Here is a 25,341-nt window from a genome sequence, read left to right as displayed (position 1 = left end):
TCAGTGACTCTCAGATTCTAAGTGCTGTCCCAGCTGGCGTACCAGCGGTAGCAGCAGCTGTAGCAGCCGTAGGAGGAGAAGAAGCGGCAGCAGTAATGGGATTTACTGAGCGTCTATTAAGTGTGATGCACTGTACTAAGCACTTGGAAAGCGCAACAGAAGCACAGGAGAGGTTCCCTGCCCACAGGGAGCCAGTGTGGTTTAGCAGTTAAGGGCATGATACCGGGAGCCAGAAGACCTGAGTTTTAATCCTGGTTCTTCCATGAGCCTGCTGTGTACCTTGGGCAAGTCACTACCTCTCTATGCCTCAGTTTCCCCACCTGTAAAATGAGGGTTAAATACCCGTTCTCCCTCCCATTTGGACTCTGAGTCCCGCGGGGGACTGGGATTACATCCAACCTGATTATCCTTTATCTCCCCCTGTGTTTAGCTCAGTGCTTGGCACAAGGTGCTCACTAAAGTCCCTCATTAGTACGGTGGTAAGGCAGGTTGACTCACCATGGACACCGGGGGAAATTTCTGGATGGGCTGGCAGGCGAGGGGCTGCGTCCTGTTGCACAGCTGCGCCTCGAAACGGGCCCGGTGGGAAGAGGAGAAGGCCACATGCACCTTGCCCGCCCGGACGACTAGGCCCATCTTCCAGGCTGAGGGTAGAACCAGAGGCAGGAGCGAGGAAGGGAAAGGGCAGGAACAGGGGCAGTATCAGGGGCAGCCTCACCAGCAGGTGCAGGAGAAACAGCAGAGGAAGAAGGAGGAACTGAAGCTGTGAGCCAGTTGGGACAGGCGTGGTCTCCCCCAAATCTCCCCTGCTCCTATCCAGTCCCTCCCTCCTCCTCCCCCTCCTCCACTCCTCCATCTTTCCCAGCAGTTTCTCAAGAGGATATCTCCTGCCTTCCCTCAAATTCTACATTTCCACCTGCGCCTCCAATGCCAACCCTTCGCATCTTGTCAAGACACTTGTCTCCTCTTTCTTCCCTCCCTCCCTGACTGCCATCTTCAATCACCCCCTTTCCAATGGCTCCTTCCCCACTGCTCGTGTCACATGCTCATGTAAAATATGCTAATGTCTCCCCCTCCTAAAAAAGAAACCAAAAAACTTTCTTAACCCTATAGCTTTCTCCAGTTATCACCCCATCTCCTTCCTACCGTTGCACTCCACTTTTTGAGCAAACCATCTACACATATTGCCTCCATTTCTTCTCTTCCAATTTTCTCCTTTACTCCCTCCAGTCTGGCTGCCATCTCCTTCACTCCACAGAATCTGCCCTCGCTAAGGTCTCCCATGATCTTGCCAAATTCGACAGCTTCTACTCCATCCTAACCCTCCTTGGTGCTTCTGTTGCCTTTCCCCTTCTCCTTGGCTAACCTTGGCTTCAGCGACAGTCCTCTCCTGGTTCTCCTCCTATCCCTCTGTCCACTTATTCTCAGTATCGTTCATGGGCTACTCCTCTTCCTCCCAACCCCTAACTTGAGTCCCTCAAGCCTCAGTTCTGGCTCCCCTTTAATTCTTCATCTATACCCACTTCCTTTGAGAACGCATTCACCCCCATGGCTTCAGCTATCATCTCTATGAGGATGACTCCCAAATCTACATCTCCAGCCGTGATCTCTCTCCCTCTCTGCAGTCTCGTATTTCGGGTGCCCCACTGACGCCTCAAACTTATAACAGTCCAAAACGGAACTTCTCATCTTCCCACCCAAACACTGTCCTCCCCTTGACTTTCCCGTCATCATAAACAGTACTATCATCCTCCTTGTCTGACAATCCTCTAACCCTGACATTATCCTTGACTCATCTCTCTCATTCAACCCACAAATTCAACATCACCAGATCCTTCGCAACATTTCTAGAATCTGTTCTTTCTTCTCTACCCAAACCCTTTCCACGCTAATCCTAGCACTTATCATATCCGGCCTTGAGTACTGCATGAGCCACCTCATTGACCTCCCTTCTCTCCGTTCAATAGTCCATACTTCACTCGATTGTCTGGGTCACTTTTAAATAGTTTAGCCCATGTCTCCCCGCTCTTCAAAAGTCTCCGATAGCTGTCCGACCACCTCCGCATCAAACAGAAACTCTTAACCATCTGCTTGAGACACTCAATCAACTCTCCCCCTCCTACATCACCTCAGTGATCTACTATAACCCAGCCTCCCCATTTTTCTAACACCAATCTACTCACTGATTTCATCTCACTGCTACCCACTTGCCCACATCCTCCCTCTGTTCTGAAACTCCCTCCCCTTTCATAAACACCAGAACATCACTCTCTCCACCTTCAAAGCCCTCCCGAAATTACATCTCCTCCAGAAGGTCTTCCCAGACTAAGCCCTAATTTTCCCTAGCCACCTTCCCTTTTGTATCACCTTTGCACTTGTATCTACACCCCTTAAACACCCCAAACTCAGCCCCACAGCACTTATTCATTCATTCAATCCTATTTATTGAGTGCTTACTGTGTGCAAAGCACTGTACTAAGCACTTGGGAAGTACAGTTCGGCAACATATAGAGACATGCCTTTAGCCATTCATTCGATCGCTTTTATTGAGAGCTTACTGTGTGCAGAATGCTGTACTAAGCATTTGGGAGAGTTCAATATACTCCCCACTTCAGTCTATACTTCACACTGCTGCCCGGATCATCTTTGTGCAGAAACGCTCTGGGCATTACTCCCCTCCTCAAAAATCTCCAGTGGCTGCCAGTCAACCTACGCATCAGGCAGAAACTCCTCACTCTCGGCTTCAAGGCTGTCCATCCCCTCGCCCCCTCCTACCTCACCTCCCTTCTCTCCTTCTCCAGCCCAGCCCGCACCCTCGGATCCTCTGCCACTAACCTCCTCACTGTACCTCGTTCTCACGCGTCCCGCCATAGACCCCGGCCCACGTCCTCCCCCTGGCCTGGAATGCCCTCCCTCTGCCCATCCGCCAAGTTAGCTCTCTTCCTCCCTTCAAAGCCCTACTGAGAGCTCACCTCCTCCAAGAGGCCTTCTCAGACTGAGTTCCCTTTTTCCTCTCCCCCTCCCCACCCCCCACCTCCTTCCCCTCCCCACAGCACCTGTATATATGTTTGTACAGATTTATTACTCTATTTTACTTGTACATATTTACTATTCTATTTATTTTGTTAATGATGTGCATCTAGCTTTATTTCCATTTGTTCTGACGACTTGACACCTGTCCACATGTTTTGTTTTGTTGTCTGTCTCCCCGGTCTAGACTGTGAGCCCGGTGTTGGGTAAGGACCGTCTCTACATGTTTCCAACTTGTACTTCCCAAGCGCTTAGTACAGTGTCCTGCACACAGTAAGCTCTCAATAAATACGATTGAATGAATGAATGAATAAATGAATAATAACATATCCTTATGCTCTGTCATTTCCCCTATCTGTTAATTATTGTAATCCCTGTTTCCCCCTCTAGATTATAAATTCCTTGTTGGCAGGGATCGTATCTACCAACTCTATCGTATTGTACTCACCCAAATGCTTAGTACAGTGTTCTGTACAGAATAAGTGCTCAATAAAATCCTTTAATTTTTTTTTTAAATTGAGTTGGGTCCCAACTGCAGCCTCTCACTCCGCCCTGAGCCCTGGGTCCTTGCACCCTTCCGAAGACTGTTCAAACTTCCACCTCCTCCAGAAGGTCCACCCAGATTAGCCCACCTTCTCTAGTGTGTGCAATGACCCGCTTGGCTAGCGTAGATGCTGCTGAAGAAATGCCCGCCTCCTGGCTAGTGCAGCAGACATAATTCAAGAAAGCTCCCCTGTCGTCATTCTTCCCCCCACCCCAACCATTCCTGATACCTTCCAGATAATTCCACACCCACCGGGGAACAGTTACCCCCGCCGACCAGCCCTCATGAAAAATTACCTGTCAGGATACTATTTTCAAACGGGCATCGCACCCAAGAGCCTTGCTGGGTGGTGAACTGGAGAGAGACAGAGACAGAAAGACAGGGACAGAGAATGTAAGAGAGAGAGAGCACAGCAGAGAAAGAGAGTATGAAAGAGGAAGAGAGAGAGAGTGATAAAGAGACAGAAATGGAGACAGACATAAAGTGAGAGGCAAAGTCAGACAAGCTGACACAGGCAGAGTTCAGTCTCTGAAATCCTGGTCAGCTTCTGAGGAAACACCTCACCTCCTCTTCCCATCCCACTCAAGGAGATCCCAAATGACTTAAGGTGAAGGGAAAAGGGGGAGGAGAGGGACCAAACCCGTTTATTGGGCACTTAAAAGCGTGGCTCAGTGGAAAGAGCACGGGCTTTGGAGTCAGAGGTCATGGGTTTGAATTCCGGCTCTGCCACTTAACAGCTGTGTGACTCTGGGCAAGTCACTTCATTCATTAATTCATTCAATCATATTTACTGAGCGCTTACTGTGTGCGGAGCACTGTACTAAGCGCTTGGGAAGTACAAGTTGGCAACATATACAGACGGTCCCTATGCAACAGCGGGCTCACTTCTCTGGGCCTCAGTTCCCTCATCTGTAAAATGGGGATTATAACTGTGAGCCCCCCGTGGGACAACCTGATTGCCTTGTAATGTCCCCAGTGCTTAGAACAGTGCTTTGCACAATAGTAAATGCTTAACAAATAACATTATTATTATTATTATTGTTATTATTATTATTATTATTACTCTGTGCAGAGCACTGTACTGAGCACTTGGAAGTGTACAAGGGGTAAGATATTTCTCTGATCCTTAATTCCCTCATCTGTAAAATGAGGATTAAGATGGTGAGCCCCAGGTGGGACAGGGTCTGTGCCCAACCTATTTATCTTGTATTTACCCCAGAGCTTATTGGACACATAATCAGGAGGACTATTCTCTGGAGAAGACACTAATGCTAGGAAAAGTCCAGGGAAAACGTGGAAGAGGCAAACCGTTGTTATCCCTAACAACAATAATGGAAGAATCGTTAGAAAGGTGGTGGATTACGGCAGAGGACAGGATATTCTGGAGAAAGTATATCTATGGAGTCGCTATGAATCGGAAACGACTCGATGACCAATAACCCCAGCGCTTAATACAGTGCCTGGCATATTGTGAGTACTTGAGAAATACCAATAGGAAAAAAAAGTAGACGAGATGCCTGCCCTGAAGAATTTTACAATCTAGTAATCCCAGTTTAGCTCCTGGGAATTCTCCCAAAGGCACCTTCTCCTGTTCCAGATTCCATCTCCCGCTCAAAGGAAAGGTCCCCTCTCCTAAGGATCCACCCTCCCTCCTCCTTCCCGGGATAATGAACAGGTTTCTCCGGGGAAGCAGAATGAGTGCCGAGGGGGAATGTTCTAATAATAATAATATTAATATCGATGCTATTTGTAAGCGCTTACTATGTACCAAGCACTGTTCTAAGCGCAGAGGTAGATATAAGATAATCAGGTTGGCCCACATGGGGCTCACAGTCTTAATTCCCATTTTACAGATGAGGTTATTGAGGCACAGAGAAGTTAAGTGACTTGCCCAAGGTCACACAGCAGACAAGTGGTGGAGATGGGATTAGAACTCATGATCTCTGACTCCCAAACCCGGGCTCTTTCCTCTGAGCCATGCTGTTTCTCTTAGCCACGCTGCTTCTCTATAATAATAATGACATTTATTAAGCACTTACTATGTGCAAAGCACTGTTCTAAGCGCTGAGGAGGTAACAAGGTGATCAGGTTGTCCCACGGGGGGCTCACAGTCTTCATCCCCATTTTCCAGATGAGGTCGCTGAGGCCCAGAGAAGTGAAATGACTTGCCCAAAGTCATCCAGCTGACAAGTGGCGGAGCTGGGATTTGAACCCATGACTTCTGACTCCAAAGCCTGGGCTCTTTCCACTGAGCCACGCTACTTCTCCATAGAAATAAGGCAGCGGGTTCAGAGTCAGCAGGCTGGGGTCGGGCACTTACCTTGATGCAGAGGCGGGGGTGGGGGTCCACCCGGGAGTACATCACCTGCCAGGGGAGAGGGGTGGAAGCGTTAGCCTGCAGCCCCCTTCCCACCCTCCCTACCCCCCAATTTCTCTCCTCCCCCTAAGTCCAGCGAGGACAATCCAGGAACAGCCTGGTCTTTTGGACCGGAGAGGATGGAAATGACCACAATAGGACCCCCTCCCCACAAACCCCTTCCTAGGCCTTCGAGGGGGTCCATGTTCTGTGGGTGTGTGTGCCAATGCACCCCGAGAGGACACTAGCACACACATGAGTGCCCTACTGGGAGCTCACCTCCTCCAGGAGGCCTTCCCAGACTGAGCCCCTTCCTTCCTCTCCCCCTCGTCCCCCCTCCATCCCCCCATCTTATCTCCTTCCCTTCCCCACAGCACCTGTATATATGTATATATGTTTGTACATATTTATTACTCTATTTATTTATTTATTTATTTATTTTACTTGTACATATCTATTCTATTTACTTTATTTTGTTAGTATGCTTGGTTTAGTTCTCTGTCTCCCCCTTTTAGACTGTGAGCCCACTGTTGGGTAGGGACTGTCTCTATATGTTGCCAATTTGTACTTCCCAAGCGCTTAGTACAGTGCTCTGCACATAGTAAGCGCTCAATAAATACGATTGATGATGATGATGGTGATGAGTGACTGAGTATGTCTTGTATGCGTGTGTATCTGCCCCTTTGTCCACATGTATGTTGTCCTGTACATGCAGGTGCTTGTATGAGAGTTTGTGCTTGCCTCTGTGGGTCCCTGGGCCTGCAGCTGTGTTTTACGTGAGTCTCTGTGGGTCTCTGTGTGCTGTTGTCTGGGCGTTGTGTTTGGGTTTGGGTGTAGGTGTATCTGAGTTGGGGGCTAAGTGTGATGGCCCTTTCCAGAGGGAACAACTGTCTACAGTTGTGGCCCCTAATTCCTCCCCCCCGGCCGGCCCTCAGCCCGTGGACCGGCGGTGTGGCTGGAGCGTTGGCCGGAACAAGGCCGCTTTCATTCAGATTTATTGAGCACTTACTGTGTGCAGAGCACCGTACTAAGCACTTGGGAAGTACAAGTCAGCAACATATAGAAACAGTCCCTACCCAACAACGGGCTCACAGTCTAGAAGGGGGAGACAGACAACAAAACAACATGTAGACAGGTGTTAAAATCATCAGAAGAAATAGAATTAAAGCTCTGTGCACATCATTAACAAAATAGAACAGTAAATCAATCAATCAGTCAATCAAAGGCCGCTTACCTTCCCCTGGGCGGTCTGGGCCGATTTGGGCAGCTCAGCGCACTGGTCCCCAGACTCCGACCCCTGGCACAGATGGATCTGGGCCTGGATGGGACAGGGTGGCTCCCACACCAACCCCTGCGTGAGGGGGTTGAACCAGACAGCATCCCACAGAGCGTCCGTCTCTAATAATAATAATAATTATTATTATTATGGTATTTGTTAAGCACTTACTATGTGCCAGGCACTGTACTAACTGCTGGGGTGGATTCAGGCAAATCGGGTTGGACACAGTCCCAGTCCCATGTGGGGCTCACAGGTTCAATCCTCATTTTACCGATGAGGGAACTGAGGCCCAGAGAAGTGAAGTGACTTGCCCAAGGTCACACAGCAGACAGCTGGCGGAGCCCGGATTAGAACCCAGGTCTTTCTAACTCCCAGGCTTGTGCTTTTATCCACTAGGCCATGCTGCTTCTCTAGTAAGCTCTTAAAAAAATATTACAATTACAAGAGAAGCAGTGTGGCTCGGTGGAAAGAGCGCGGGCTTTGGAGTCAGTGGTCATGAGTTCATATCCCGGCTCTGCCAATTGTCAGCTGTGTGAATTTGGGCAAGTCACCACTTCTCTGTGCCTCAGTTACCTCATCTGTAAAATGAGGATGAAGACTGTGAGCCCCCCTTGGGACAACCTGATCACCTTGTATCCCCCCAGTGCTTAGAACAGTGCTTTGCACATAGTAAGCACTTAATAAATGCCATCATTATTATCATTATTGATATTATTATTATTATCATTGTTATTATTCCCTGTTCTGTGGTCAATGGTGTAATGAAACCCTCCCCGTTCCTGCATGCTACTCACAACCCAAATAAATGCCAGGGCCCAAAACGGCCAAACGGCTAAGCGCTGTTCTAAGCGCTCCCCTGTGTAGAGGCTCTGGTGGGGGTTGGGGGGAAGGGGCAGATTCATTCATTCATTCATTCAATCATATTTATTGAGCGCTTACTGTGTGCAGAGCACTGTACTAAGCGCTTGGGAAGTACGAGTTGGCAACATATAAAGATGGTCCCTACCCAACAATGGGCTCACAGTCTAGAAGGGGAATCTTTGGCTGGGGATTGGACCCCGGGGAGGGAACATACGGAGTGACCACCAAGGACTTGGACGAAGGGGTCCCGAGCATCCATGCCAGACACCCGGGTGAGGGAGTCCCAGCATGACGGCAGAGCTGGGCCAGGACTGGTTGCCCCAGAGAGGTCAGAGGCCCGGGTGTCCCGTAGCCAGGGACCACGGGATTCCTGACATCAGGAACACCATGCCCTCGGGCCCTCGTGGGGCTCCAGGGCAGGGGACGCCAGGGGAGCCAAGGGGCTGACCATGAGGGGCGGCGCCTCCAGCGAACCCTCTCCGGGCCTGGGAACGTGGGGTTCAAAGAAGGGCAGCTGCTGTCCGCCCTGGGGAACGTGGAATGGCTAAAGCAGGGGGAAAAGCAGCACGGGAGTGGGGCTTACTGTCTGCCATTTCACTTGCCATTTTTGAAGGGGCAGATTTGGAGTCTCCTCGCATCCAGAACTGCCGACCAGCCCTGCAAGACAGGGATATTGACTGGCTCATCCCCCATACACCCTCACTCTCCCAGATGGGCACGATGAAATATCGACACTAGGCAAACCTTCCCCCACAGACTCTCCAGAATCCCACCTGCTCCCAGGCTGCAGCTAACTACCTTTTAAAAATGGTATTTGTTATTATTATTATTATTAATAATAGTAATAATAACAATGATGGCATTTGTTGTCTTACTATTTGCCAGGCATTGTACTAAGCACTTACTATGTGCCAGACACTTTACTAAGCACTTGGGTAAATCCCAGCTAATCAGTGTGGACACCATCCATGTCCCTTATGGATCGCCCAGTCTTAATCCCCATTTTACAGATGAGGTAACAGAGGTAGAGAGAAGCGAAGTAATAATAATAACAATAATAATAATGATGGTGGTATTTAAGTGCTTACTATGTGCCAAGCACTGTTCTAAGCACTGGAATAGATGCAAGGTAATCAGGTTGTCCCACATGGGGCTCACAGTCTCAAACCCCATTTTACAGATGAGGTAACTGAGGCAAATAATAATTCAAGTCACAGACCTGATAAGTGGCGGGGTTGGGATTAGGACCCACAGCTTCTGACTCCCAAGCCCGGGCTCTTTCCACTAAGCCACACTGCTGTCTAAATGACTCGACCAAGGTCACTCGGTAGACAAGTGGCACAGCTGGTATTAGAACCCAGGTCCTTCTGACTCCTAGTCTTGTGCTCTATCCACTAGGCCACACTGCTCCTCCTGGTTGTTCACAGGTCTCTGTCGACAGAAAGCACTGTGTCCTCAGGTCTGGATGTGGTCCCTGCCTCCCCTCTTCAGCCGTCAGCCCCTTGAGGGTAGGAACCGTATGCTTTCTTCCCTTCTCTTCTTCCCCCAGCACACGGATAAGGGCGTATGTGCGGTGCCTGGGGGGAGAGTCCCTGAAACTGTCGGGTCACATCACTGGATCCCAGAGGACTCCCCATCCGGGATCCCCGGGAATTCGCCAGGAGGCCTACCGGGGTGGGAGCCGCTTGCTGGGAATGGTCCGGCCTTCCAGGAAATGGGGCAGAGGGCCGGAGTTAGGAAGTAGGGGGGGGGCGGAGGAGGGGGTTCCTGGGGAGCCGGAGGGGCTAGGGAGCAGAGGGGAGAATGTCAGAGACCCAGGGGTGAGCAGGGAGGGATGAGAAGGGGACCCCGGGGGGCCGCTGGTTGTACCTCAATGCACAGGCACGGAAGCAGCCGGGAATACGGCAGCGAGACAGTCTTCTCCTTCTCCTTCCACCTAACCTGAAATCGAGGGCGGGGTTGGAAATCTCTCCCAAATTCTTCACACCCAACCCCCCAGGGCCCCCATCCAACACCACCCCACCCCGCCGAGGTCTTTCCCCGTCTGGGCCAATTGGACGATCGTGGGAATTCTTAGAAAGAGTGCTTCGGGTTAAACTAAACTCTACAATTCTCCACTTGCTGCGGCTAAACCCTAGATTTCCTCCCAGAACCTCTCCAGGACAGGGGCTCCAGCAGTGGACACCCCCACAAAAAGACACACATATACACACATACTACATACATGTACACACCCCGCTCCTGCCCAAGGAAAACCTCTTTATAAAGCAGCTAGGAGGGCCACCAGGGTGGGGACTTGCAGAGAGGTTGAACTTTGAAGGAAATCTTACAAATGTAGCCTTTTTAATTATGTCTTTATGTTGTCTTTTTTGCCTCTATGTTACCTCTTTTCCCTTAATGTTGTCTTAGTCTTTCTGCTTCATATCTCCTTCTGGGCCTGTGGTCAGTCTCTTCTATTACTATTACTACTGTTACCACTATCACTATTGCTGCTATTATTAGTAGTAATCATTTGTTACGCACTTACTATGTGCCAGGCACTGTACTAAATGCTGGAGTGGTTACAAGCAAATAGGACTGGACATAGTCCCTGTCCCATGTGGGGCTCACAGTCTCAATCCCCATTTCACAGTTGAGGTAACTGAGGCCCAGAGAATAATAATAATAATTATGGTATTTGTTAGGCGCTTACTATGTACCAAGCACTGGAGTAGATCAGTTTATCCCACTTGGGGCTCAGAGTCTTAATCCCCATTTTACAGATGAGGGACCTGAGGCACAGGGAAGTGAAGTGACTTGCCCAAGGTCAAACAGCAAACAAGTGACTCAGACTCAGTCCCCTTTTTCCTCTGCTCCTCCTCCCCATCGCCCTGACTCCCTATCTCTGCTCTACCCCCTTCCCCGCCCCACAGCACTTGTGTATATTTGTACATATTTATTATTCTATTTATTTTATCAATGATGTGTATATATCTATAACTCTGTTTATCTATTTTGATGCTATTGATGCTTGTCTACTTGTTTTGTTTTGTTGTCTGTCTCCCCCTTCTAGAATGTGAGCCCATTGTTGGGTAGGGATTGTCTCCATCAGTTGCCGAACTGTACTTTCCAAGCGCTTAGTACAGTGCTCTGCACCCAGTAAGCTCTCAATAAATACGATTGAATGAATGAATGAATACAAGCAAATGGGGTTGGACGCCGTCCCTGTCCCACGTGGGGCTCGCAGTCTCAATCCCCATTTTACAAATGAAGTAACAGGCGCAGAGAAGTGAGGTGACTTGTCCAAGGTCAAACAGCAAAGTAGAGGAGCTGCGATTAGAACCCATGACCTTCAGACTCCGAGACCCATGGTTTTTCCATTATTCCATGTTGCTCACTACTATTCATTTATCCAGTGCGGGCAGCGGTACTCTTTGCTGTAAGGGGGATTGTCCTGGTTTAAGAACTTGGGGAGGGGGTGAAGTATAGTTTAGGGGAGGTGGTTGTCTGATCACAGACCAGATTTGGGGGCTGTCCAGCCTTCCTGGGGAGCTCTCTGGTTTGGTCAGAGGCCTGGGGTGAGCGAGGCTGGGAGTCCCTGACCAGCCAGCTTGGCAAGGGGAGGCTTCACCCCTTAGAGAAGCAGCGTGGTGCAGTGGAAAGAGTCCGGGCTTTGGAGTCAGAGGTCATAGGTTCAAATCCCAGCTTTGCCAATTGCCAGCTGTGTGACTCTGGGCAAGTCACTTCACCTCTCTGTGCCTCAGTTACCTCATCTGTAAAATGGGGATTAAGACTGTGAGCCCCCCGTGGGACAAACTGATTACCTTGTAACCTCCACAGGGCTTAGAACAGTGCTTTGCACATAAGCGCTTAATAAATGCCATGCCCTCTTCCTCCCTTCAAAGCCCTACTGAGAGCTCACCTCCTCCAGAAGGCCTTTCCAGACTGAGCCCCCTCCTTCCTCTCCCCCTCCTCCCCCTCCCCATCCCCCCGCCTTACCTCCTTCCCCTCCCCACAACAACTGTATATATGTATATATGTTTGTACGTATTTATTATTCTATTTCTTTTATTTGTACATATTTATTCTATTTATTTTATTTTGTTAATATGTTTTGTTTTGTTGATTGTCTCCCCCTTCTAGACTGTGAGCCCACTGTTGGGTAGGGACCGTCTCTATATGTTGCCAACTTGGACTTCCCAAGCGCTTAGTACAATGCTCTGCACACAGTAAGCGCTCAATAAATACGATTGAATGAATGAATTATTATTATTATTATTACCTGGGAAAGCAGGCCGGGGAGCCAGCCCTAATCCCTCCCATTGCTAGAAACCAGTAGGGAGGGGCACACCAGCCCCTATTGCCCCCCGGCTGGGACCTGGGAAAGCCCGTCACCCATCTCCAGGAAACTTCCGACCTCTCCTCCGTATTCCTGCAGGGACTCAGATGCCCCTTTGCCTGTCTGTGACCCAGGGCAACCGTGTTCCCCCCTATCCAGATCTCTTCACTGGGAGGTGGAGGAATGGAGACCAGGCAGCATGGCCTAGTGGCTAGAGCCCGGGACTGGGAGTCAGAAGGCCATGGGTTCTAATCCTAGCTCCTCCACCTGTCTGCTGTGTGACCTCGGGCAACTCACTTCACTTCTCTGGGCCTCAGCTCCCTCATCTGTGAAATGGGAATGAAGACTGTGAGCCCGGAGTGGGACGGGGACTGTGTCCGATCCAATTATCTTGTATTTACCCCAGAGCTTAGAACAGTCCCTGGCACATATTCAGCGCTTAACAAATGCCATAATTATCATTGTTATTATTATTATTATCAAACCCAGGAGGCTGGGGCAGGGAGGGGGTGTGGCCCTTCCATTCCCAGAATCTCCCTGCACTTCCAGAAGGACTTTCCGGACACAGGGTGGAGCTCACTCCATGCCATCTGTCTACCTCCTGGTTTTTCTCCATGCTGGGTCTTTCCCGATGTCTCTTGACTTCATCTGAGACCTATCAGGCCCCCTTAGCTCTCCGCCGAAGGGCTTTTTGAGAGGCCAGGCTCTCTGGGGGAGCGGTTCTCCCCCCCACCCCATGCCAAATGTCGTGACCTGAGAAGGAGGGGAATGGTGAGCCGCTCACCAGGGCAGGTCTACCCTCTTCTTCGCAGGAGAAGCGTTTGCGGCAGAGGCGCACGTGATAGTCCTGGCCTTCGGGGAGCTGCACCAGCCGAACCGTGATGTTCCGGCGGACCCTGTCCACCTCCCACTCCAACGTGCCCACTGCGGAGAGACAAGCGGGCCGGACCGGGCCGGACCAGGCCCGGGGGTGGCTACTTCCCCGAGAAGACTCAGAACTGGGCTGGGCACCCGTGTAGGCCGTGCTGGGCCATGAGTGCCAAGAACCCAGGGCTTTGGTATGACCTCAAGTGCTGTTCACCCTCCCTCCAACATTCCTTAGCCTGGGCTCCAAGCTAGAGCCTGGGCCGGGGCTGCTGTTCTGGGAATTCGGGGGCCAGAGAGAGGGGATGGGGCTGCATCCCCTCCCCCCAGCAAAAAGCACCCACAAAATCAGCAGGGCAGCACCAGGGATTTGCCCTCCAAAGCCTCCTGGAGAGTCCAGAGTCCAGTTCGGTCACCCTCACCAAACCTCCTTGGGCATCCCAGGGGTGCACCGATCACCCCTGGCTTCTCTCCCAGGGCCTCGGGCTGTAGAAACGTGCCCCTGAAAAATAGCCAGAGGCCTCGGGAAGGGCGGCTACACATCCAGGGACTGGTGGACTTGTCCAATCCCTTGGATGTCTGAGCCGGGGAAAGTGGGGGCAGTCACTGAAGATGATTCCCCCGACCCGCCAAAGACCTCTTTACCCTCCATGGGCATGAGCAAACCCCACCCCCGCTCCTCCCCTTTCTCCAGAGGAGGGGAAATTTATCTCTATTTATGTATTAATATTATTGTTTGCCTCACCCTCTAGATTGTAATAATTATTATTGTTATAATAATGATAATTGTAGTATTTGTTAAGCACTTATTTTGCACCAGGACCTGTACTAAGCACTGGGATGGACACTAGCAAATCGTGTTGGACACAATCCCTGTCCCACACTGGGCTCACAGTCTCAATCCCCATTTTACAGGCGAGGGAACTGAGGCCCAGAGAAGTGAAGTGGCCTGCCCAAGGTCACACAGCAGACAACGTTGTGGGCCGGGAATGTGTCTGTTTATTGTTACATTGTACTCTCTCAAGCGCACAGTAAGTGCTCAATAACTGTGATTGAATAAATGAATGAATGGAAGCTCACCAAAGCACAGAGGGATATTCTTCTCCAGATCTTCATTTTCACAGTCTGGAAATCAAGGAGTGGAGGGCGGATATTTAATGACGACCCCCTCAGTGCAGCACTCCTAGTTACAAGGCATCCATGGTCATTCCCTCAGCCTGGAAGCCCCTGCCCAATGCCCTCCCCTCCTCCAAAATACCACCGAAAACCCATCTCCTCCAGGAAATCTTCCTGGATTAATCCTACCTGTCCCTAGTTTCTCTGATCCCTTCAGCTCCCTTAATAATTGTGGTGGTATTTGTTAAGTGCTTACTGTGTTAAGGACTCTATTAAGCGCTGGGGTAGATACAAGATCATCAGGCCCAGTCCCACATGGGGCAGCAGAACAGGTATTTCACCTTCATTTTGTGGCTGGGGAATCTGAGGCCCAGAGTAAAGTGATTTGCGCCTGGTCACACAGCAGGTAAAAATGTCAGAGGTGGGACCCAGGCCCTCTGACTCCCAGACTCGGTTTCTTTCCACAAGCCCATGCTGCTCCTCTACCTGAATGATTTATTCTAGGGACTATCGGGTGGGGTGGGGTTAATAATGGCATTTATTAAGCGCTTACTATGTGCAAAGCACTGTTCTAAGTGCTGGGGAGGTTACAAGGTGATCAGGTTGTCCCACGGGGGGCTTACAGTCTTAATCCCCATTTTACAGATGAGGTAACTGAGGCCCAGAGAAGTGAAGTGACTTGCCCAAAGTCACACAGCTGACAATTGGCAGAGCTGGGATTTGAACCCATGACCTCTGACTCCAAAGCCCGTGCTCTTTTTCACTGAGCCACGCTGCTTCTCTAGCCACGCTGCTTCTCTTGTTGTGTGTGTGTGTCCTGTCTCCCCGTCTCAGACTGTCGTGTGTGCGTGTCTATGTACCTGCGCACGTACAAGTGGTAGGTGGGGAAGAGGGGAATAATAATAATAATAACAACTGTGGTATTTGTTAAATGCTTCCTGTGTGCCAGGCACTGTACTAAGTTCTGGGGTGGATACAAGCAAATCAGGCTGAACGTAGTCCCTGTACGGTCCCCGTCCCATATGGGGTGCCCAGTCTTGATCTCCATTTTACAGACGAGGTAACTGAGGCACAGAGAAGTGAAGTGACTTGCCCAAGTTGCTCCTCTAGTGCCAACCTTCTCACAGTGCTTCCATCTCGCCCATCTCGCGGCTGACCCCTAGCCCACATCCTGCTCTGGCCTGGAATACCTCCCTCCTCTAATCTGACAATTAGTCTCCGCCTCTTCAAAGCCCATCTCCTCCAAGAGGCCTTCCCAGACTAAGCCCCCCTTTCCTCATCTCCCACTCCCTTCTGCGTTGCCCTGACTTGCTCCCTTTTCTTTCATTCATTCATTCAATCTTATTTATTGAGCACTTACTGTGTGCAGAGCACTGTACTAAGCACTTGGAAAGTACAAGTTGGCAACATATTTTATCTTCCCGCCTACCAGCCCCACAGCACTTATGTCCATATCTGTCATTTATTGATTTGTATTGATGTCTGTCTCCCCGCTGCTACCCCCCCCGACTGTAAATTCATTGTGACCAGGGATTGTGTCTGTTTATTGCTGTATTGTACTCTCCCAAGTCCTTAGTACAGTGCTCTGCACACAGTAAGAGCTCAATAAATACATTGAATGAATGAATGAATGAATGGAGGAACTGTCTGAGGTCCCTACTGAGTAAAGGGTAAAGGGGATCAGGGAGAGACCACTTTTTTACACTGGACTCCCCTGCGGAACATGGACAGTGTCCAACCTGATTGCATCTACCACAGTGCTTAGTACAGACTTTGCATAGAGTAGCATTTAGTATTTAGCATTTAGTAGCTAGTAGTAGTAGTAGTAGCATTTAGAGAAGCAGTGTGGCTCAGTGGAAAGAGCACGGGCTTTGGAGTCAGAGGTCATGGGTTCAAATCCCGGCTCCGCCAATTGTCAGCTGTGTGACTTTGGGCAAGTCACTTCACTTCTCTGGGCCTCAGTTCCCTCATCTGTAAAATGGGGACTAAGACTGTAAGCCCCACGTGGGACAACCTGATCACCTTGTATCCCCCAACGCTTAGAACAGTGCTTTGCACATAGTAGCGCTTAACAAATACCATCATTATTATTTAGTAAGTATTATTATTATTACTATTAGTCGACCAGTCCGAGACCGGGGAATGGGTAGGGGGATTAGGGGTTTCGGGGCTACTCTATCTTCATGGGGAGGTGGGAGCCCGCTTCTAGACTGTGAACCTGCTGTTGGGTAGGGACCGTCTCTATATGTTGCCAACTTGTACTTCTCAAGCGCTTAGTACAGTGCTCTGCACACAGTAAGCGCTCAATAAATACGATTGAATGAATGAATGAATAGGAGGGGCCGGTGTTGCCCGGACGGAATCAGCCCAGCTTCCAGGGGTGGTCCACCCTGCCTCCCAGGGACCCCAGCCCCAAGGGGCAAGTCTGTCCTGGGGGCCTCCTCTCAGGGTCACGGAGGCCATCCTTGGGGGTCCCATCCCCACACCCGAGGGGTCCCGCCCTCACACGGAAGGCCCAGGCCTACCGGGCACCTGGAGCAGCTGGGTCAGTTCGACACGGCAGAAGTTGGGGATGGTGGTCAAAGTCACGTGGAGCTGCTGACCCACGCCCGCGTCCAAGCAGGAGCTCTGCACCTGCAACTGTGGAGACCCCGGGGCCCGTGGGTGTGTGGAGATGGACCCTCTCCCCCACCTCCCCACTGACCCCCGTCCACTAGGCCGGAGAGCGAGAGGACTAGAGGAGGGCAAGAGGGTCTTCCTGGCAGCCCGGCTTCCGCGCCCCAACTCCTTAGGTATCGCCCTTCTCCTGAGTGGCCGAGATGGGGTCGGGCAGGGGAGGGGGTGCCCAGGGGACCCTCCCCCCACCCTCTTCTGTGACATCGATGGAAGACAAGGGTGCTTACGGTCCTGCCGTCCAGGTGCCGGCCCAGGCCCGGGGGGAACCAGATGCTCACACAGTCGGAGTGTTGTGTGTCCAGCGCCAGGGTGCAAACTTCTACACCTTTGATGAGCTCTGAGGCACAGTGGAGAAGCAGCCTGGGGAGTCCAGCAAGGCCACCAGCCCTTACCTGGCCTATTGGCCTCCTCTTGGTCTCCTCCCAGCCAGGCTGCCTGGAATCACCTCCCTACCCTCATGCATCCCACCCCCTTTTTATGGTATTTGTTAGCCTCTTTCGATGGGTCGGGCACTGTACTGAGTGCTGGGGTAATAATAATAATAATAATGATGATAGTATTTATTAAGCGCTTACTATGTGCAAAGCACTGTTCGAAGCACTGGAGAGGTTACAAGGTGATCAGGTTGTCCCACGTGGGGCTCACAGTCTTAATCCCCATTTTACAGATGAGGTAACTGAAGCACAGAAAAGTTAAGCGACTTGCCCAAAGTCATACAGCCAGGATTTGAACCCATGACCTCTGACTCCAAAGCCCGTGCTCTTTCCACTGAGCCACGCTGCTTCTCTAGGGTAGACACAAGACAATCAGGCTGGACCTGACGTCCCACATGGGGCTCCCAGTCTTCATCCCCATTTTTTTACAGCCGAAGCCCAGAGGAGGGAAATGACTTGCCCACGGTCACAAAGCAGATGAGTGGCAGAGGAGGGATTAGCAGCCAGGTCCTCTGACTCCCAGCCCCGTGTTCTAGCCATTAGGCCACACGGTTTCCCTGCCGTTCCAAGCCATCACCTCCTGGAAGCCCTCCTTGATTCTTCCCACCCGCTCTCCACCCATCCGCCCTGCACATTCCCACTTCCCCCACTCCTGGGGTCACCGGGTCTGTCCATAAAAACAATAAGAATTATGGCATTTCTTAAGCGCTTACTAAGCACTGGGGTAGATACAAGGTAACCAGATTGTCCTATGTGGGGATGACAGACTTAATCCCTATTTTACAGATGAGGCAACTGAGGCACGAAGGAGTGAAACGGCTTGTCCAAGGTCATATATCAGATGAGTGGTGGAGTCAGGATTAGAACAAAGGTCCTCTGACTCCCGTGCTCTTTCCACTAAGCCACACTGTTTCTCCAATCAGGGACCTGGGGACTGTGCGTCCGTTCCATCTCCTTTGCATGGCTTAGTGGTTAGAGCCCAGGCCTCGGAGTCAGATGGTCATGGGTTCTAATCCTGGCTCCGCCACTCATCCGCTGGGGCAAGTCACTTCACTTCTCTGGGCCTCAGTTACCTCGTCTGCAAAATGGGGATTAAGACTGTGAGTCCTATGTGGGACAGGGACTGTGTTCAACCTTGTTTCAACCCCAGCGCTCAGAACAGTGTTTGGCACCTAGTAAATGCTTAACAAATACCATCATCATTATTATTATTATTATTAGCAATGCATAGTGGGTAGAGCACGGGCCTGGGAATCAGAAGGTCATGTGTTCTAATCCAGGCTCCTCCGCTTGTCTGCTATGTGACCTTGGGCAAGTCACTTCACTTCTCTGGGCCTCATTGACCTCATCTGCAAAATAGGGATCGAGACTGGGAGTTCCACGCGGGACAGGGACTGTGTCCAACCTGATTTACTTGTGTCCACCCCAGAGCTTAGTACAGTGCCTGGTACATAGTAAGCGCTTAACAAATACCATCCTCATCATTATTATTGCAGTCCAGGGCTCCCAGCCACGCTCAAAGACCCACCTCCACCCCCAAAGCCCCCAGGGAGCCCTGAAGCCCTCTCAATCAATCAATCAATCATATTTATTGAGTGCTTACTATGTGCAGAGCACTGTACTAAGCGCTTGGGAAGTACAAATTGGCAACATATAGAGACAGTCCCTACCCAACAGTGGGCTCACAGTCTAAAAGGGGGAGACAGAGAACAAAACCAAACATACTAACAAAATAAAATAAATAGAATAGATATGTACAAGTAAAATAAATAAATAAATAAATAAATAGAGTAATAAATCTGTACAAACATATATACATATATACAGGTGCTGTGGGGAAGGGAAGGAGGTAAGATGGGGGGCATGGAGAGGGGGACGAGGGGGAGAGGAAGGAAGGGGCTCAGTCTGGGAAGTCTCAGTCTCCTACCCGTCAGGGTGATATTGGCTCGGACCCTCAGGTTCAGGGAGCAGAATCCGCCCGGGGGGCACCTCAGCACCGGAGCCCCCACTAGACTCTTCAGCAAGGCGAGGGGGAAGGAGGCAGGGGGTTCCCTGCAGAAGCTGTTGCTGATGTCGGCTGGGAGAGGGAGGTGGGAGAGATAGATAAGGGGCGGGCTCAGTCCTGCACAGCAAGCCCCCCACCATCCCAGAACCAGTTGGGGTCCCTCCAGGAAGGGCCAGTCTCCAGGACCCTTGTTCCTCCATCCACCCCGGCCAGGCCCCGGAGACAGAACCGAGCCCGGCCTAGGCCCCTCCGCTGGCCAGAGCCTCCCTGAGGGGTCACTGAGGGGTCCCCGGACCAGTGGACCACCCTGCAACCCCCTGACTTGCTCCCTTTATTCATCCTTTATTCATAATAATAATAATAAGAATGGCATTTATTAAGCGCTTACTATGTGCAAAGCACTGTTCTAAGCGCTGGGGAGGTTACAAGGAGATCAGGTTGTCCCACCTGGGGCTCACAGTCTTAGTCCCCATTTTACAGATGAGGTCACTGAGGCCCAGAGAAGTGAAGTGACTTGCCCAAAGTCACCCAGCTGACAATTGGCAGAGCCGGGGTTTGAACCCATGACCTCTGACTCCAAAGCACATGCTCTTTTCCACTGAGCCATGCTGCTTTGCTGCTTGTCAATATTCTGCTTCTTCATATTTATTATTCATTAGAGAAGCAGCCTGGCTCAGTGGAAAGAGCCCAGGCTTTGGAGTCAGAGGTCATGGGTTCAAATCCCAGCTCCGCCAATTGTTGGCTGTGTGACTTTGGGCAAGTCGCTTTACTTCTCTGGGCCTCAGTTACCTCATCTGTAAAATGGGGGTGAAGATTGTGAGCCCCCCCGTGGGACAACCTGATCACCTTGTAACCTCCCCAGTGCTTACAACAGTGCTTTGCACATAGTAAGCGCTTAATAAATGCCATCATTATTATTATTATTATCCTCCCTCCCAGCCCCACACCACTTATGTCCATATCGCTCATTTATTTATTTCTATTAACGATTTTCTCCCCCTCAAGATACAACACAGTTGGTAGACACGTTCCCTGCCCACAAAGAGTTTACAGTCTAGAGGGGGAGCTGGGCATTAAGATAAATAAATAATTTACAATACATAATATATATATAATAACAATAATGGCATTTATTAAGTGCTTACTATGTGCAGAGCACTGTTCTAAGAGCTGGGGAGGTTATAAGGTGATCAGGTTGTCCCACGGGGTGCTCACGGTCTTACTCCCCATTTTACAGATGAGGTAACTGAGGCATAGAGAAGTTAAGTGATTTGTCCAAAGTCACACAGCTGATAAGTGGCAGAGCTGGGATTCGAACCCACGACCGCTGACTCCAAAGCCCGTGCTCTTTCCACTGAGTCACGCTGTGGAATCCCCCCTCTCCCATTGACCAACCCCTCTGGGGCCCGATCCTTTCCCCAAATAGCATGTCTCAGTGGAAAGAGCCCGGGCTTTGGAGTCAGAGGTCAAGGGTTCAAATCCCGGCTCTGCCAATTGTCAGCTGTGTGACTTTGGGCAAGTCACTTGACTTCTCTGGGCCTCAGTTACGTCATCTGTAAAATGGGAATGAAGACTGTGAGCCCCTGGTGGGACAACCTGATCACCTTGTAACCTCCCCAGCGCTTAGAACTGTGCTTTGCACATAGTAAGTGCTTACTAAATGCCAGTATTATTATTATTATTATTAAATAGTCCCTCTCCACCCTCCCCGTCCCCTTGGAGCCTAGGCCGGAGGGGTCATCTGGTCCATTCCCCTGCTGCCAGGTGGGTGGACTGGAGATTTTTCTCTGAGGTTTTCCCGGCGACCTCCGTTTTGCGTGGGCGCTGGTCGCTTAGAGTGAAAATCCCGGCAGATTCAAGCTCAAGGGAAGGGGCCGGTGAAGATGGGCACTTACTGGTAGGGGCACTCCTGCAGGAAACTCCCTGAAGAAAAGGGAAAAACACAGGGGTTAGGTGCACTTCTACAGGCCCCACCTCAAACTGGGGGTTCCCCAAATGTCCAGGACAGTGTTTCCCTGGCAGGGGGCATCCTGGACAGCGCTCTGCCCACAGGAGGCTCCCAGCATAGCACTCATAATAATAATAATAATAATAATGTTGGTATTTGTTAAGCGCTTACTATGTGCCAAGCACTGTTCTAAGCGCTGGGGGTGATACAAGGTAATCAAGTTTTCCCACGTGGGGCTCACGGTTTTTATCCCCATTTTACAGATGAGGGAACTGAGGCACAGAGAAATTAAGTGACTTGCCCAAGGTCACACAGCTGATAAGCGGCGGAGCCGGGATTAGAACCCATGACCTCTGACTCCCAAGCCCGGGCTCTTTCCATTGAGCCACGCTGCTTCTCATGCATTCATTAATTCATTCATTCAATCATATTTATTGAGCGCTTACTGCGTGCAGAGCACTGTACTACGTGCTTGAAAAAGTACAACACAATAAACAGTGACATTCCCTGCCCACAACGAGCCTACAGTCTGCCCGCTGAGGGTGTCCTGGACAGCGGTCGACACATAGGGGTGCTTACAACAGTTCTCTACCCACAGGGAGCTCCCAGGACAGCGCTCTGCCCTCAGGGGACAGGGCTTTGCCCAGGGGGGAGCCCTACTTTTTTAATGGCATTTGTTAAGTGCATACTATGTGCCAGGCACTGTACTAAGCTCTGGGTTAGATACAAGCTAATCAGGCTGAGCACAGTTCAAGTCGTGGAGTAGAAGGGGTGGGGCAGAGCCCTCTGAGCCCCCATGGGGCCCCGGGGGTGGATCCATTCATTCATTCATTCAACTGCATTTATTGAGCGCTTACTACGTGCAGAGCACTGTACTAAGCGCTTGGGAAGTACAAGTTGGCAACATATAGAGACGGCCCCTACCCAACAAAGGGCTCACAGTCTAGAAGGGGGAGACAGACAACAAAATGAAACATGTGGGCGGTTGTCAAGTCGTCAGAACAAATAGAATAAAAGCTAAACGCACGTCATTAGCAAAATAAATATAGTAAATATGTACAAGTAAAATAAATAGAGTGATAAATCTGTACAAACATATATATAGGTGCTGTGGGGAGGGGAAGGAGGTAGAGCAGGGGAGGATGGGGAGGAGGAGAGGAAAAAGGGGGCTTAGTGTGGGAAGGCCTCTTGGAGGAAGTGAGCTCTCAGTAGGGCTTTGAAGAGAGGAAGAGAGCTAGCTTGGCGGATGTGTGGAGGGAAGGAATTCCAGGCCAGGGGGAGGACGTGGGCCGGGGGTCGACGGCGGGACGGGCGAGAACGAGATACAGTGAGGACAGCGTCCACCCCAGGGAGGTGGTGGTCCTGTGACTCTGCCCACCTGGCCGGGTTAACAGGCTGGGGCAGGGGGCCGGAGCCTCATTAACAGAAGCTGCCCTGACCCACCAGGAAGAAATTAGTCCAAGGGACAGGCAAACCTCCAATCTTGAGGATGGGGAAGGGGTGTCGGGGCTGAGGAACAAAGAAAGATTCTGGGGGAAGGCCCCGTCAGCCAACCAGGGCCACAGCTGAGGCTGGGGCCCGGCCAGCGGGGGAAGTTCTGGAAGTTTGTTCCAAGAGGCCACAGGGAACAGGAGACTCCAGCACTGAGAGGTGACAATGTCAGGGGGTAGGACTGGGGTGCGGGGCTGGGGGCTCTGGGGGGGCACGTAGCCGGCAGGTGGGAACAGGAGGACTGGGAGGGCCCTGGTGGGCAAACTCACGGAAGGGAGAGTCAAGAGTCAGGGTAGGGGGGTTGGATGGTCCATGCTGGGTCACTGGGGGACATTCTGGGATGGAGAGGGGAGTCAGGGGTGTTGGATGATTCATTCATTTCATTCATTCAATCGTATTTATTGAGCACTTGCAGAGCACTGGACTAAGCACTTGGGAAGTGCAAGTCGGCAACATATAGAGACAGTCCCTACCCAACAACGGGCTCGCAGTCTAGAAGGGGGAGAATCTGTGATTCATGATTCATGCTGGGTCACGGAGGGAGAGTCAGGGATGGAGAGAGGAGACTGAAGGGTATTGGATGGTCTGCGCTGGGTTACTGGGGGAGAGTCAGGGATGGAAAGAGGAGAGTTGGAGGCGAGGGGTGGCTGTCCAGGAGGGCAGCCGGGACAAGTTTCCATCAGCTGGCATCTCAGACCACACGGACCATGAGGCCGACCAGGGCTCTTCCCTCACAGTCTCCCAACTCAGAGCCAGGAAACAGAAGGGATGCACTTGCGGGGAAGCAAAGGGAGCAAAGACCAGAGAGACATTTGTGCATTCATCCTATAAACTCGGTGCCAGTTGAACGGACTGTTTCTTGGGAGTCGGACCCCTTCCTGCAGAAAGCTATGTTCCAGCGGGGATGGGCACCCAGCCTCCTGCAGGCTGGCAACCAGTCACCAGGGACCTAGGGCGTCAGGAAAAGAGGAGAATTCCCTGGACTCTCTGTTCTTTGTATATTCAGCGTGGCAGGGAATTCCCAAGCGGGCTTTGTACTTCCTCTTCCCTCTCCTGGCCCCCCAAGTGCCCTGCCCTGCCCTGTTCCTCCAGCTCTGGATCAGACCCAGCTGTTGCTGAAAAGAGAAACAGTCTGTGACGAAAACACGTTTCACAACTCTCGGCCTGGGCCCCTGGACAGAAAGTCCCCCGGTTCTGGAAACGCTCTCCAAAGGCAGCCTGTGGGGCCCTCGAGGGGGTCACGTGTGTCCCGTGTTTACAAGTTTCCAGGGGCTTGGGTCCTGTGGGTTAGGGGTGTTGGGGCTGGGGGGGAGTTTCAAGAGTACAGATCTCCAGGCCCCCGACCCCTCACTCACCTGGCTGGGGGTTTGACTTGTCTCTCTGCCCCCGGAAAGCTATCGATTTCCCTTGTGAAGTGGGTCTGGCATTCCTGTGATGCAGAGACAAGGGGAACTTGGAAGGGGAGGAATGTGGGGGGGTCCTGTCGCAGCCCCCCGCTGTAGTCTGCTGGGTGGGTATTGGGACACAGTATAAAACTGGTCCCAGAGAGGTGACAGAGAGAGCATGCGAAGATCTTACAAATAAATCGTATTTATGGAGCACTTACTATGTGCAGAGCACTGTACTAAGTGCTTGGGAGAGTACAATACTGTTTAACAATAAACAGACAGATACCCTGCCCATGGCGAGCTTACAGTCTAGAGGGGGAGACAGACATGAATAGAAAGAAATAACAGATACGGGCATAAGTGCTGTGGGGCTTGGAGGGAGGATGAATAAAGGGAGCAAGTCAGAGGGATGCAGAAGGGAGTGGGAGAAGAGGAAAGGAGGGCTTAGTCAGGGAAGGCCTCTTGGAGGAGATGGGCCTTCAAGGGAAGCAGTGTGGCTCAGTGGAAAGAGCACGGGCTTTGGAGTCAGAGGTCAAGGGTTCAAATCCCGGCTCTGCCAATTGTCAGCTGTGTGACTTTGGGCAAGTCACTTAACTTCTCTGTGCCTCAGTTACCTCATCTGTAAAATGGGGATTAAGACTGTAAGCCCCCCGTGGGACAACCTGATCACCTTGTAATCTCCCCAGCGTTTAGAACAGTGCTTTGCACATAGTAAGCACTTAAGAAATGCCATCATTATTATTATTTTTATTCAATAAAAGCTTTGAAAGGAGGGAGAGTCGGATATGAGGAGCAGACCGGAGGGGACCCAGCCTCCCCCGACCTCCCTCCAATGGGGGCTGGGCAGGTCTGATTCCACGGCCACCCCCACCCGAATCCACCTTTTTCCCAGTGGTAGTAGTCCACACCAAGTCCAGGAACTTAGCCGTGGTCTCCATCGGTCATCATCATCATCAATCATATTTATTGAGCGCTTACTATGTGCAGAGCACTGTACTAAGCGCTTGGGAAGTACAAATCGGCAACATATA

The 25,341-nt window shown here is 51.1% G+C and overlaps 1 protein-coding gene across 1 annotated transcript; it reads right to left on the bottom strand.

Moving 5' to 3' along the window:
* On the bottom strand, window positions 1-25,248 carry IL17REL (interleukin 17 receptor E like). Its single transcript, XM_038756091.1, has 16 exons — window positions 25,182-25,248; window positions 24,070-24,202; window positions 22,907-23,174; window positions 21,379-21,406; window positions 19,406-19,555; window positions 17,272-17,381; window positions 16,894-17,008; window positions 14,333-14,377; window positions 13,173-13,312; window positions 9,940-10,011; window positions 8,673-8,727; window positions 7,165-7,328; window positions 5,895-5,939; window positions 3,871-3,928; window positions 499-644; window positions 1-57 (listed from the first exon to the last, which is right to left on the bottom strand). Exons 1-16 carry the CDS (start codon window positions 25,246-25,248, stop codon window positions 1-3), a joined length of 1,653 nt encoding a protein of 550 aa, XP_038612019.1.
* Between the last annotated feature and the right edge of the window lie 93 nt (window positions 25,249-25,341).

The sequence above is a fragment of the Tachyglossus aculeatus genome, chromosome 14, assembly GCF_015852505.1.
Source record: "Tachyglossus aculeatus isolate mTacAcu1 chromosome 14, mTacAcu1.pri, whole genome shotgun sequence".
In the NCBI taxonomy this organism is placed as follows: Eukaryota; Metazoa; Chordata; class Mammalia; order Monotremata; family Tachyglossidae; genus Tachyglossus; species Tachyglossus aculeatus.
Note: the sequence above shows the minus strand (reverse complement) of the source record. Positions and strands in the feature narration are given on the sequence as shown.

Bases quoted from the DNA above. Each gene is read 5' to 3' on its own strand.
- IL17REL (XM_038756091.1), bottom strand. From the start codon at position 25,248: ATGGAGACCACGGCTAAGTTCCTGGACTTGGTGTGGACTACTACCACT. The intron at 14,378-16,893 runs GTAGGCCTGGGC...CTTGATTTCCAG, and splicing joins CCAGCTGCTCCAGGTGCCCG to ACTGTGAAAATGAAGATCTG. The intron at 8,728-9,939 runs GTACAACCAGCG...CCTGTCTTGCAG, and splicing joins TTCCGTGCCTGTGCATTGAG to GGCTGGTCGGCAGTTCTGGA.